Source organism: Temnothorax curvispinosus, unplaced genomic scaffold (assembly GCF_003070985.1).
Source record: "Temnothorax curvispinosus isolate PA1 unplaced genomic scaffold, ASM307098v1 QBEX01015410.1, whole genome shotgun sequence".
NCBI classification, from domain to species: domain Eukaryota; kingdom Metazoa; phylum Arthropoda; class Insecta; order Hymenoptera; family Formicidae; genus Temnothorax; species Temnothorax curvispinosus.
Genome location: NW_020225190.1, coordinates 351,775 through 367,081, shown reverse-complemented (window position 1 = coordinate 367,081; position 15,307 = coordinate 351,775). Strand labels below are relative to the sequence as shown.

The 15,307-nt window shown below is 32.6% G+C and overlaps 1 protein-coding gene across 1 annotated transcript in view; it reads right to left on the bottom strand.

Moving 5' to 3' along the window:
* LOC112465668 (fatty acid synthase-like) overlaps positions 1–15,307 on the bottom strand; it is a 31,740-nt gene that overhangs the window by 6,694 nt on the left and 9,739 nt on the right. The window contains exons 2-10 of the mRNA XM_025033322.1: positions 10,009–10,202; positions 8,655–8,905; positions 8,324–8,555; positions 4,983–5,401; positions 3,468–3,761; positions 3,154–3,358; positions 1,917–2,077; positions 1,380–1,703; positions 351–835 (exon numbers count right to left, since the gene is read on the bottom strand). Coding sequence (XP_024889090.1) covers positions 351–835; positions 1,380–1,703; positions 1,917–2,077; positions 3,154–3,358; positions 3,468–3,761; positions 4,983–5,401; positions 8,324–8,555; positions 8,655–8,905; positions 10,009–10,202 — 2,565 coding nt within the window. The remainder of the gene's footprint in view (positions 1–350; positions 836–1,379; positions 1,704–1,916; positions 2,078–3,153; positions 3,359–3,467; positions 3,762–4,982; positions 5,402–8,323; positions 8,556–8,654; positions 8,906–10,008; positions 10,203–15,307) is intronic.

Sequence of the window (15,307 nt, the reverse complement as noted above, 5' to 3'; positions counted from 1 at the left end):
ATATATATATATATATATATATATATATATATATATATATATATATACTGTTCAAAAGTTTGGAAGCATTATCTTTAAAAAAAAATAACAGTGATACCAATGAAATTCTTTACATAAAATCTTTCCTTGGAAAATGATTAGAAACAAATAATACTGTGTTTAATAAACACAACACACAGTAAAGGTTCTCATATAAGACGATTTTCTTTAAAAGTATTGGCACCACTATTGTTTTTCTTAATAAAGTCGTGCTTCCAAACTTTTAAACTTTAAACGATAGTGCATGTATATATTTTTTCTTATGTAGGTAATATATAATATCTAAATTGCGATATCATATAATCTTGTACCTTATCGATGGGGAAATCATAGGAGTTCCTCGACTAACAGGAAATTCCACTGGCGGGTATAAATTAGCAACTTTCGGCTGTAAACCACAGTTATACAGCCTTCCAATTCCTTGTAAAACTACATCGATATTTTGTTTATTACGTCGACTCAATACCACATTATTCACTTCATTTAGCACTTCTTTCAGAACGGCGTGTGGCGCGATTTCGATGGTAACTGCGTTACTTGGTATTAGATGCGTTGTTTGTTCAAAAAGAACGGTACTTAATATACTATGTGTATGATAGTCCGCCGATGACAATTTTGATGCTGAAGTGAACCATTCGATGCGAGGTATGGAAGTGCTGACCCACTTTGGACTCCGTTTCTTCGGATGTGATATTACTTTGTTCAAATCAAGCAAAAGTTGATTTTCCACAGATTCGAGATAAGAACTGTGATACGGTACGTTGCAGTGTATCTCTCTCACGTGAATATTATTAATCTGATACAAAAGTACAAATTGAATATATGCAGGTGTGGCAAATTATTGCTTGAATTTAAGAATTCGATATTTGAAGATCATTAAGATGATGCTGGAGTCGTCTGTTTTATCGATAAAATTACTATTTTCTTTCCATAATTGCAGTACGTACATCAATGATTCAGGGAAACTCCGATTTGATATAGAAACCGAGAAAAAGTTACGGAATTACAGATTTCCTTACCTATTACTTTTATCCTAATATGGCATCTCGATATGGCATTGATACGAGCGTGAAAACGAGTTTCCCTGAATTGCACAACAAGAAAAACATTGATGAACCCTCCAAATCGAGATTAGAAGTCTAATATAAGAGTATAGTGTACATGACGATTCGTGCGTATGTGTGCGTGCAATGTAGATGCTATCCTTGTTTATTCAAGGACAGATATAGGTTGATAACATATAGAAAATGGTAATTTTGTCGGTTATACAGACGGCTTCAGCATCACCTTAAGCAAAGTTTTCCATCCACTTATAAGATACGAGAGCTATTCAATGCTACCTGTAGTAGTTTTTTCATAAATTTTTGCATGGATTCTGTGGGCCCGCTCACAACGTTGCAATTCTCGCTGTTGCGGCATATTATTTCAATATCCATTGGACACATGTTTTTGAGACATTCGTAATCACAATAACTGACAATAGCCATAGAGCTACGAATTATTTTTCCCTCAGTACATGCCAAACCAATAAAATATGCTGACAAAATGGCTTGGTCAATGGTGAGACATCCATCGGCATACGCGCAACCAAGTTCACCAGCAGAGTGACTAATCATGTAATCCGGAATAATTCCTAATAATGTTAGGAGATCTACTAAGCCGATCTACAAATTTATACAAATAATTTTATAGTTGAATTACTTTGAAGAATTTATTTCTAATAAACCAATGAAATGCGATAAAATAAATGTACTTATATACGGTGATAATTCTAATACGATGAATTGACATAGAAAGAATTTAAATCAATCGCTTTATCAATAAATATAGAATATGTAACACTATTTTATATATAACTTCGAAGTATAATATTTTACCTGAATAGCGACAATGCCAACAAACGCGTACAACGCGTCTTCGCACACTTTTTCATCTTTCTTTGTCAAAATATCCGTGACACTTATACCATATGGTTTTAAAGTAACGTCGCACATTCTTATCGCATTTGCAAAGACGTGAAATTTTAATAAGTTTCGACCTAATTTTAATTAAAAACGTATATTATTATTTAAGTGCTATTGTACTTTGGGAAAAATTTGGGGCCCATGATAACAGTAATCAAATTATTTGGATATCGTAACCTTAATTTTACGTATTTGGACTAGAAATAACACCGCGTAACTAAAAATCGTAATTCTATTCTATCTATTTCAAAGATTTTTAAGATTTTTAAGTTATATTACTAGTCAATTCTCTCAATTAGTTCTGTTGATATTCAGATATCGCAAAGATAATTTTCACTTAAAGGGCACTAACCAAAATGTTAAAGTGCTTAAGGGGGCATATACACCTATTAGGAGGCCAAAAATGGTCATTTTTCTGGAATTTTTTCTGAGAAACTATTAGCGTTATTGGATTGTGCTTTTTTGTTGTTAAAAATATACATTTTAAAGAAAGTTAACAATTTTTTTTATTGAAAAATTTCGCAAAATGACAGAGATATGGCGTCGTGAAAAGACAGCCTGGAAAAAAACGGTACCAGGTGTATCTTCGCCAAAAATCAACAAAAACAAAAAAATAAAATAGAATATTAAAATATATAACAATATCTTTCGCGTATCATATCCGATTTCAAAAATATTTTTCAATAAAAAAATTGTTAACTTTCTTCAAAATATATTTTTTTAACTACAAAAAACCACAATCCGATAACTCCAATAGTTTCTCAGAAAAAAATTCCAGAAAAATGACCATTTCTTTGGCCTCCTAGGTGTATATGCCTCCTTAACTGTGGGTCCAAATCGGTAAAAAATTTTCCCAGAGTAAATGAAGTATCCCTGCTGAAAACGCTCGATTAAAACCATTAGAAAATCCTATTCGGTCTAATAAGAATGAATTGGGGTTTTAAACCTGCATTTTCTATTAAAACATAATTACTCTCATACTTTGTTGAACTGGAACTTATGCCAATAGTATGTATAAATAAGTTTCTATGGTTTTGAATTAGATTCGATAGAAATATTCACATTTTGTCTAGTATGTTTTAATATATCTATATTGGTTCCGATTACGCTCAATCGTAAAATAACCAGATTTTGACGGAATATTGCATACCCATTTCTGGCCATTGCGAGCCTAAAGCAGAAAATATAAACCAAACCGGTCTTTTCGCATTCTCACAATTTTGAATTTCTTTTATTGAATCTGGTTGCAAAGTATTCAATATAGTGAATCCTCTCCATCGGTGGCCGTCTATACTGTCCGCATGAACGTCGTGTATTAAACGAATATATTCTATATTTACCGAATGATTTGCGACCTACAATCAAAAATTTTTTAAAGCAAAAAGTATATAATGTTTTAAAGCAAAATTATATAATGTGTCAACTCAAAAAGATGTTGAGAATGCTTTTGAAATGTCTACTAACGTCATTTAAAAACAATTTCACTGATTCTTCAGTGCTCCCAGATAATATTACAAGTCTTGGCAAATCATCAGTCGGCACACTATTGTTAACTTTTTGTTTCATGTTCCACTTTAATAACGTGTGAGCATTAGATCCCCCGAAACCGAAAGAATTGATACCTATGTAACCGTTTTTAAGTGGCATTGATTCTTCGATAACACGAACAGTTCCATTTATTAAGGCATCTATATCGGTTCGTGGTGATGTATAATTGATATTTGGTGGAACAAAACCGGTTTCGAACGCTATTATTACCTTAAAAATTAATAACAGTTTTGAAATGTAATTAATTTTTGAAATATATTATATATATATATATATATATATATATATATATATATGGGACAATCCACGTCACTTTTACCTCCCATCTGTCCAAAATTGGTATGGACGGATTTTAATGACTAAGGGCGGAAAATGTTCGTCTTAAAAAGAGATTTCGAAAGGCGTGTGGCATATATGCGCAATTCAACATGGCGTCATGTACTTGAATCTGAAATTTTGAATTTATCCTTTTAAGCAGCCATAACTATGACGCCATGTTGAATTGCGCATATATGCCACACGCCTTTCAAAAGCTCTTTTCAAGATGAACGTTTTCCGTCCTTAGTCATTAAAATCCGTCCATACTAATTTTGGACAAATGGGGGGTAAAAGTGGCGTGGATTGTCTCATATATATATAAGATAAATCAGTAGAGATATACCATCTTCGGTCGAGAGCTAGTATTTTGTAGCTTAATATTATACTTATGTGAATTTATCTACTTTTTCCACTTTAACTAAATGCCGATTATTTATTGTTCTTGAAACACAAGTTTTTGTTGGGACAGTAAATTCAACATATTTAAATTGATAATCGATTTAACTTGTTGATGCTAATAAGCATCATTTAAATCACTGTAAAGAATATAGGGTAAACTAGAGGAAAGATGCAATGGCCAACCTATATGTTATTCTCTCAATCTAGTTCATCATGAAACATCGAATGAACATGGGCTGGCCATCTTTCCTTTATGGCCATCTTACCCAAGTTTACCCTACCTAGAACAAATTCACACAAAAATATTATTAAGCTACAAAAATCCAGCTCAACCAAAGATGGTACATTTTTATTTAACAACAAATAAAAATATATCAAGGTTTTCTTAAATAAAATTAAATAACAATAACAAATTTGGCAGTAAAAGCCAGACGTGGTACATAATTACTGCGATATATAATTTATTATAATCTTGACCAATTAAATTAGATTAGCCTCATATAGAAACCTATAGTACCTCATGTAGAAAAATTAATGTAAAGACATTTGGTGTAAAAAATAACCGAGAAGTTAATAAAGTTCAATTAATCAAAAAATCTACGTGTGCGTGGGCGCGCGCACGTGTGTGTGTGTGTGTGTGTATGTGTGTGTGAAGATACGTAAAAAAAAATAAATTTGAAAATAATTAATAAACGCAAAATCCACTTGTTTTACCTTAGCGATCTGAGTAAAACCACTTGCAACTTCAGCATGACCAAGATTGGATTTTACGGAGCCGATCATTAATGGAGTTTTTCTATTCTTACACAAGACATTATAAATAGCATTGATTTCCTGAGGATCGCCGACTTTGGTACCGGTACCATGTGCTTCAATGTAATCCAAGCAAGATGATGGTATTCCACACTCATCGTAAAATTCCATTAGTAAAGTACCTTGCATACGTATCGATGGATGTGTTATTCCTTCTTTTTTGTAACCATCGCTGTTTGTTTTAATATGTGGACATATAGCATAAATTCTTTTCGCATTCTTTGCTTTTTGGAGGTATATCACTCCCATTGTTTCGCTACGTGAATAACCATTTGCAGCGACATCAAAAGGTCTGCAATAACCATCGGGTGCCAAAACACCTGAAAAATAAAAAATACATATAATATACATCTTTTTTAATATATGTATTAAAATATACATTATAGATGCACATATACAGAATATTTTTAAAAAATGTCCCATATTTTGAGAGCAGGTAGTACGCATTAAAATAAGAAGAAAATGTCCAGTAAATGACTTTTATATTCAGTTTAATCCAATCTATCCCATTCTTTTGGCTGGATACTTTTGTTTTGGACATTCTGTAGATACATGCAGTACCGTCCATAAGTTCCCGGGCATCTCAAAATTGCCATATTTATTCAGACTTTCTATGATACATTATTTTGATGAAACAAAAAACTGAATGAACTCTTGGGGTTATAGCTGACTTTCATTTAAGAAAACTGAAGTTTTGAGGAATCCGCACCTTAATAACTGCTTTACAAATCAGAGGCTTCCACAAATATCAACGCCCTTTGACAGCGCTTTCAAATAAGCTGGAAGTCTATTGAATCTGAATCTCTTGAGAAATTGATCAGGAGAATGCCTCTGATTTGTAAAGCAGTTATTAAGGCAAAAAGTGGACTCTTCAACGAACCAGAACTTTAGTTTTTTTATGAAAGTCAACTTTAATCCCAAAAGTACATTTAGTTTTTAGTTTTTTAAAAACAATGTATCACAGAAAGTCTGAATAAATATGGTTCAACCAAGTTTTAGACTTTTATTTCGAAATTTTGAGGTGTCCGGGAACTTATGGACGGTACTGTATATACAGAATGTCTCTAAAGTCTGACCCAGCCTCCTGGATCTCGGAAATGGCTTCAGATATGGAAAAACGTTTCAAATAAAAGTTGTAGGATATTAAGGGGGACAGATGATGAAAACATGGACTTGACTTTGAGTGACCTTTTCAAAGCTAGGTCAATGTAATCGATGTTTTCTTAAATAGAACTCTCCATTTTTTTATTGCATATTCTTGTAGCCCTTGTCAAAATGTTTTTAAAACACTATATAAAGCTTTCTTTCATTAAGAATTTCCTGAGATATTTTAAATTTTGTCATGATAGGGAAACACGGGGTAATGGTGGCTATATACGGGGTAATGAGAGTCATGCAGTGATAGGTGTATCCGAGTGAGTTTGAGCGTGTTTTGTTTAGTCCTGGATTAAAGAGACTCGAAAAAGGGTTAACTAATGCACTAAATCTCTGCTCAGTTGTCGTTTTGTGTCTGAAAAGACTTAAAGTGGTTTTTGCACTCTGTTATTGTAATTTTCGTCGATCTTTGGTCATGAAATATGAGTATTAAAAATACATATTACCATAATTTATCACATTTTATTATTACAGTAGACTTTAGTAATATATGTAAACAATTGTTTGTCTTGAAACAATTACCCGTTTTTTAATCATTTTGACTTTATTCTTGAGTGACTCCCATTTGACTCTTTTTCCTACTTTTAATATAAAATATAAAATATCTCGTAAAGTATTCACTTTTCGGTTACCTTATTGCTGTTATACGTAGAATAATGAAAAGAATGAAATAATAATCAATCGAAGAAAGATGGAGCGTGAAGCCGTAACAAGGTGTTGGTGTTCATAAATTCTATACTTACGTAAAGAATTAACGAATTGCAATGTACATACTGTACATACATATACATATATTCCAATTTAATAAACTGCGCGCCGCAAATTTGTCGGACTTGAAAGTCTACGCTCCATCTTACTTTGATTGATATCTAATCTTGTAAGCCTTTACTATTATATTTATATACGCGGGCATAGACATGCGTTTTTCAAGTTTATTATTAATAACCGGTTATTGCGATAAATATTACCACATGCCTCGGTAGTCGAATTGGTACGACGCCCTTCACGGAATGAGGGGGATTCCAGGTTCGAATCCTGGCTAAGGTAATATTTTTCGCAATAAATTCTTTACGTTTTTTCAAACAATTAAATCGTGTAGATTTAATTCCGAGGTAGGGAAGGGTATTAATGTTCCAAGATAGCTGTGTTTCAAGTCCGACAAATTTGCGGCGCGTAGTTTATTAAATTGGAATATATGTATATGTACAGTATATTATAATTCGTTAATTCTTTACGTAAGTATAGAATTTATGAACACCAACACCTTTGTTACGGCTTCACGCTCCATCTTTTTTTGATTAATTTCTAATCTTGTGAGCCTTTACTATTATATTCAAATAATAATATTAATTTTTACATTTGCAATTTTGCAAAATTAAATGCGTTTATAAAATACAATCAAATTTTTAAAAATAATTTTTTGTTTCTTTTTACAAAAATTGATTACTTTCATTATTCTACGTATTAAAGTATCAAGGTAAAGTCATCAAAATGTGAATACTGTACGAAATATTTTATATTTTATATTAAAAGTATTGACAAAATTTAAAATATCTCAGGAAATAATGAAAAAGAGCTTTATTATAGTGTTTTCAAAACGTTCCGACAAGGCCCAGGAAAAAATGAGAAGTCATATCTGAGCATATCTGACCAAATAAAATTTGATCTGCTAAAATATAATTTGATCTAGTCAGATCTAAACCTTTTATCCCGGGCCAGTTTATAAGAAAATACAATAAAAAATGGTTCCATTTTAAAATAAGGTTCCATTTAAGAAAACATCGATTACATTGATCTGGCTTTGAAAAGGTCACTAAAGATCAAGTCCATATTGTTATCATCTTCCCCCATTAATATCCTATAACTTTTGTCTGGAACGTTTTTCCACATCTAAACTCGTTTCCAAGATCTAAGAGGCTGAGTCAGACTTTAGAGACACCCTGTATATATAATAGTATATACAGAGAAATTACAAATGTTTTTACTAAATTTACACCATTCTGTTTCTTGTATGCAAATGACAAAAATGTAATCCTTTAATTTTTTGCTCATTATATTATAAGATTAATTAGTTTCAGTAAAAGTACCAAGACGAGCGAATTGCAGAGTTGTAGTTGTATTAAGACATAAATGTGCAGCCCCAATTATTGCGTCTTCACATTTGCCCGATATGATACAATGATAACCAGCGGCCATGGCATAAAAACTAGAGCTGCAAGCTGTATCAATTACATATGATGGTCCCTTCAAATCCAAATAGTACGAAATCATGTTTGCCATTATAGATTTGTGACATCCAGTAAGATTCAAACCACCTATCTAATTGCAGAAAGTTCGCGATTACAATTAATTCTTGCATATGAATGATAAATTCAATAATCTCATCTATTACACTTATTAATTAATAATTTTCTCTACCTCAAGATCTTCAAACAAAAATTTATTTTGCGTTTCAGAAAAGGATGCTGCTATAATTACGGCAGTATTTTTTCCTCGTAACTGCTTTGGATTAATACCGGCATCGATAATTGCCTCATAAGAATGTTCCAGTAACATTCTCGTCTCAAGTCCAAGTGTGTGTGCTTCCTCGAAAAATAATCCGAAGAAATCCGCATCAAACTTATTCAAATTGTTAACTATTCCCATACGACTTGGTACATCCGGATGATCTAACGAAACGTACAATTTCACACAAAGCGTTACGCTCCTCGTTCACTTTTTCATATAACTTTAGTTTAAAATACATTTATGTAACACGTGCATGGAAAGTGGCCCATTATGCACGCTACGCGTGTGTGATAGACCACTTTCCACGCACTTGCAACATAAAATAGGGTGTGCAAGCCGTGCGTAAAGATGAAAATTCTCGGGTGCGGAGTTGACGCACGAGCCGAAGGCGAGTGCGGTCACCGCACCCGGGAATTTTCATCTTACAGCATTTGTTACACAAATAACTATTCCTTAATATACAGGATGTCTCAACGCACAGTATCCAATGCTCGTGATGAGGTAAAAGGAATCGAGATAAATAAAAATGTCTTGTACTATTTTGGAATATTTGCAATAATTAACGAGTTATTAATTAATACGTTTGAGTAAATGAGAAGCGGTAGGTCGGACTCGGCAGGCGCGCGCGTTGGCGAGTGGCGAGAAGCGAGGAGCGAGGTTGCGCGGCGAATCAAGAGATTGGTGTAAACTAGGCCAATGCCAAGTCCGGGCTACTGCTTTTCACGCGTCACGCGCAGATTTGCTTAGACGTATTAATTAATAACTCATCAACTATTGCGAATATCGCAAAATTGTAGAAGACTTTTTTGTTTATCTCGATCCCTTCTACAGCTCTTCACAAGCGTTGCCAAGGGTGCTCTGGGACACCCTGTATATATGTATACATACAGGGTGAGTCATTTTAATCGACGCAGGCAAATATCTCGAAAAATATGGAAGATACGGAAAAATGTTTCAGACAAAAGTTGTATGGTCTAAAGGGGGATACATGATTCCAATGTAAGTCATCAAAATTAAGTTCTATATATATATATTTAAGGATTTAGTCGCTTTTAACATTTCTTGAAAACGACATCTAATATATCTACGATCAATAATGTGTCTCCCTTTAGACCATACAACTTTTGTCTGAAACATTTTTCCATTCAAGATTCAGTCCTGACCGATTACGGCGTTTCCCTTAATTGTAATTTGATTGTGTGTCATATCATTTATCTACCAATCAGGCATGAATGCAGAACTATCGTGCATATGAAATAATCACCTGTCTTCCATCGCCCATGATCTGCTCTAACAAGGTCCTTTTTATTGAAAAGATTTTCTCGTAACTGATTCATATTGTCTGAATCTGGAAATCTACCAGCAATACCAGAAATAACAATCTCCTCGCCGGGCTGAATATTCCACAATCTATATGCTTTTGTGTCATCCATGATTTCTATTATTTTCTCGGATAATCTAAAAAAGTGCTATATGTGTATTTTATATATAGGGTAACTGGGAGGAATATGCCAGTGTGAGGAATATGCCACTCGTTATGTTTAACAAAGCTATGGCTAGGAGCGTTGTTGTAAATACTGTGAAATTGTTAAAAATATTATATCTGACGTTTTGCCCAAGTTTTACTTACTTCCTGTCAGTATTATAGTTTTTATGGGGTAAGTACAGTACCGTATGACAAGTATGACAACGTGCTTTTTAGAATTTTCTTAGTGTTTTATTGAAATTGTAATAAAAATATTCTTTACATGTTTTTAGACAAGAATGCTCTTCTAAAGTTAAATTACTATACATTTTTGTATATGTGGCATATTACCCCCACATGGGGGTAATATGCCACTTTTGCAACACTTTTGTATTTCTTTCTTTTTAATAGTAAAGAATCAAAATATTTCATTAAAACCATATATAAATAACAGATAAAAGAAAGAAGGAAAAAGAAGACCAGTATGCAAAGATACCTCAAAAAGAAAGTAAAATAGGAAAAAAATCATATTTTTCTTAAGTGTGGCATATATTCCCCCGAGTTACCCTACTCCTTTTTCTTACTTAATTATTATACTGTCAACTGTACCTGGTCTTGATGTTCGTATTATTACTATGATATTGTTTTAGTTCTGCGGAGAAATGACTCTGATCACTTTATAAACCAATTGTCGAATGACTATTGTAATGTAAACCAGCCATATATATAGTGTTTTTAAGGTTCTCCTTTCGTAAGGTTAATTTAAACCATTTCCGTTCAAGACAAAAGAATAAGGGCAGGGATAGAAGAAGGAGGTGAAGGAAGAGAGAAGGAGAGCGAGATATAGTACCCACAATAGAAAATGTAATTTACATTTTGCTTCTTCATAGAGGAAGCTTTGTTTTCGTAAACCTCGTGTATGAACCTTTGATCGCGTATAAAGCTAGATATAATCAACCAAATTCTAAAATATTATATATGAAATAGGGGTAGAAAATATTGAAGAAAAAATTGTTTTTTTAGTTTTCGATGCCAATGTGTTCCTTATGTTCGAAAACGTCGAAAAATCGCAATTTTAAAAAATGTCCGTATGTGTGTGTGTGTGTGTGTGTGTGTGTGTGTATTTATATATGTGACAAATTTACCGAAATTTTTATAACTCAAGAACTGATTAACCATATATGAAATAGGGATAGAAGAGACTATATAATATAATAGAATTAGAAAAATTGCTAATAATAAAGGGGTTACCAATTTCTGTTTAAAAAAATCTACGTGATTGCTCTAATTTCCGCAAATTTTGAGATATCAAGAATTATAAGTATATGATAATATTAAAGAATTAAATAAAGGAAAGTGAGAGAGGTAATTGGAGCCACGCGCGGTAATTAATGCGCAATCAAAATATATAGTCACTGACTCACGATACGTCAGAGTGACAGGTATGTACATGAGGTACATTTTAACTGCGAATTTCTGTTCTGTAATGCTTCGACAATCGAATTTGAATCTCTCCTTTCTTCCTGGTCTTCCAACCTGGAAGTTAAGCGTCGAAGATGCGATCGATTCGGAGCAATTGCACACTGGCATATCCACAGCCTGACAGACTACCGAACATTCGTAAGATTTTTATTTTAATGATTTAACTGCGCTTGTCTATTGATCGACTATCACTATATCATTTTATCGCGTTTGACTGTTAATTTATATATTGTTTAATTTTTATGTATAATTTGTTTATGCGCTGAAGATGACACAAAGAAAGTGTCGAAACGCCTTTATCGAATATGTATTAACTAATATATTTTATCTTATTGACTACTTATATATTTTGATTGCGCATTAATTACCGTGGCTCCGATTGCCTCTCTCACTTTCTTTTATTTGATTCATTCAGAAGAGCCTATACTTAGTTTATTATTAAAGAATTATATATAAAATAGGGGTAGAAGAGATTAAAGAATATAATAGAATTAGAAAAATTGCTTATAATAAAAGGGTTACCGATTTCTGTTCAAAAAAATTACGTGATTGCTCTAATTTCCGCAAATTTTGAGATATCAAGCTAAATTTTTTTTATGGATAGAGTTTAAGCAAAGATCGGTGAAAAAGTTACCGATTTTTGCTTAAAAAGTGTATAAGCTATATATGTAATCTTACATAAAGTATCATTAAAGAAAGTCATTTAAGGAAGGTTTGTAATCGCAAAAAAAAACAGAGGTTACTTTAAATTATGATATCTCGCTAAATCGGCTAAATAATCGGCGTAGAACAAAGTTCTTTTTTCATTTAAAAGGGCAAAGTCCGTACTTTGAGATGGTATTAATAATTATGTTCACCAATTTTTTTGTTAGGCGGTGAAAGATTTAAAATTTCAACATTTTGAATATCTCAAATACATCCTTATTCAAAGCTGACTACGCCTTTGAGTATTAACCTGAGTGAAATTGAACAAAAGCACCTTACAGTAGAGAGTTTGCCCTATAAAACCCTCTTTTTTAACCTTTCTTTTACGTTAATTATTCGCTGAGTAATTACGGTTTACAAATGGACAAAAATTTACTGACAAAAAGTAATCTCCTAATTTTTTTGAGCAGTGTATTATAAACTGTACTCGCGAAAAACGATTGTATTAAAACAATATTAGAAGCTTATGTGAGTTCAATAAGAATCTTATTATACGTGACCTTGTTAAGATATGCAAAATCAGCCGCACAAACATAATTAAGGAAATGCAGTGTGTTAATATGGTTTTAATTTTCCAACTGTGGACGTAATATGGTAATAAATTCAAATATAATTTGATTCAAATATAAATCAAATGTAAATTAAATTAACGTCAGATTAAATAAAATTCTAATAAGAACCAAATGATATTTATATGGGAAAAAATATCTCTTATGTTTTATATATATAGTATATGATTTAAATAAGTTTCAGAAAATTGTTACTTTTAAATGTTATTTTTTAAGTGTGGGAGTCTACTTTATTATCAAGAGACACGGCAGTATCTCGCGCCAAGTACGCGCGGAGCGAGACGCACCGTGACTCATTTACGCGAACGCACGAGTTGCGAGTACCCGAGATTTTGAGATCTCAATAACGAGTGAACGGATCAAGTTCTAAGTAGGCTTGATCGATAGCTTGGGGTCGATTTGGAGGGGGGGAGGTACGTGTTTTTATTTAAGAGTAGACTGCACGATACAAAACTGATACAAAAATTGTGTCGTTCACTGTTTATGAAAATATTTAATAAAAATTAATGTTAATTAAAAAAATTAAGTATCTTATGCAAAATTAGAAAAAAAACTTAAAATAACACAAGCAATGAAAAGTGCCATTTTTGGTCGAAGCGGATCTTGTAATAGTATTATTAAATACATTTTTTAGTTTTTTAAACATGTCTGTTAAGTTAACACCCCTCCCCCACAAAAAAAACGAAATAACACATATGCAGAAATTAAGTGCTCTTTATGTGCTAATTATGTGCTCTATTCACGATTTTTCGGCCGACCCGAAGGTACAAGAGTAAAGTACCAGTTAAAATACAGATAGCGAATTGGCTTTTGTCTTAAAATGTTCATCGATTTATGTGCTCCCGAAATATGCACAATGAGATTTTCGTGATCATTCCCTTTGGCCGACCCTAATATCGCACCCTTACGTATTTTTGGTAAAAATACAATTAGGACACACAATATATGCTGGAAATAGAAACAACTCAAAATAGGACATAGAGTTAATAAAGATATCATCTTTTAATGATTAAGGAAGCCCATGGTGTTTCATCGACTGTAGGGTGGAGTGATGTGGTCAGCATCCCGCCTAGCCGATTTAAAATTATTGGACGGGAGGGTGAGGGAGCTTCAGAGGTAGAGGCAGACCAGTTAAGAAAAATGGGTAGTATAATGAACATTCTTAGAGGGCGGAATTAGGAATATCGCAAGGAAGAAACATAATCCGCGATTAAAGCATCACAATAATGCGACGAATATCTCTAATTTAGGAATAAAATTAGACACAATATCACATGTTTTTATGGCAGAAATTTGTTGTTAGTACATATCTTTTTTGCTGTATTAATAACGTAAAACATCTTTTACAAAATTTCGAAACTTCTTTAAAACTATAAACTGCCACGCTACTTTTTATATCAACAGTTCTGACTAAAATAAGACAAAAGATCGTCTCAAGCAGCGTTGTTCAACAGCTTCTATTGCTCACTGATAGAATGCAACACGTAACAGCCTAGTCTTAATATCATAGGGTGCGGAATTAGGAACAAGGACGATATTAGGCACAGTTCTCCTATGGTTTAAGAAAACAAAAATATTGAAATAAACTATTTTTATAAAACATGAAATAAGAAGCATGTATTATTTACTTTAAGGTTTTATTTAAAAAATTACGTAAATTATTCTTTTTTCAACTTTATTTATATTTCTTAAATATTACTGTTTATTAAATTGAAAGAAAAGAAAGCCACTAAGGTTAATTTGATATAATATTTACTATAGTACTTTATTATTATGTTAACCCTTCGTGGCCACCTAGGGGTCAGCATGACCCCAAAAACTTTTTAAAACAGGATTACATTATTAACTCCAAGCTTTTGCGATTTTTTTCAATATGTTAATCTATATATATAAGTCGGGTTAGTTACACCATTTATAACTCAAGAACGGCTGGACCAAATTTTTACCCCAATATATAAAATAGGGTAGATTTTTCCGGGAAGTGCTATATAGAGTGTGTAGTTTTTCGTTACCGATTTTCTGGAAACCGATTTTTTTAATTCTTACGGGTGGTGAAAAAAAAGACCGGGGCGAAGCCCGGGTAACCAGCTAGTATTAAATAATTAACATTACATTAAAATTAATATTACACACACGGCAGGTTTTACAACATTTCAAGAAAGTTTAGTAATTTTTTCAAGTCAAAATAATAAAAACTGTAAATACCGCAGCTGAGAGAGAGAGATTAAAGTCGCTGGGATTGTTTTGATCCCGATGTAACATTATAAAACTGTAGATAAGTGTGACCATGAAGGGTGTTTAGATAGTTGTAAGATAGAACGAGAAGTTAGTAACAGCGTTCG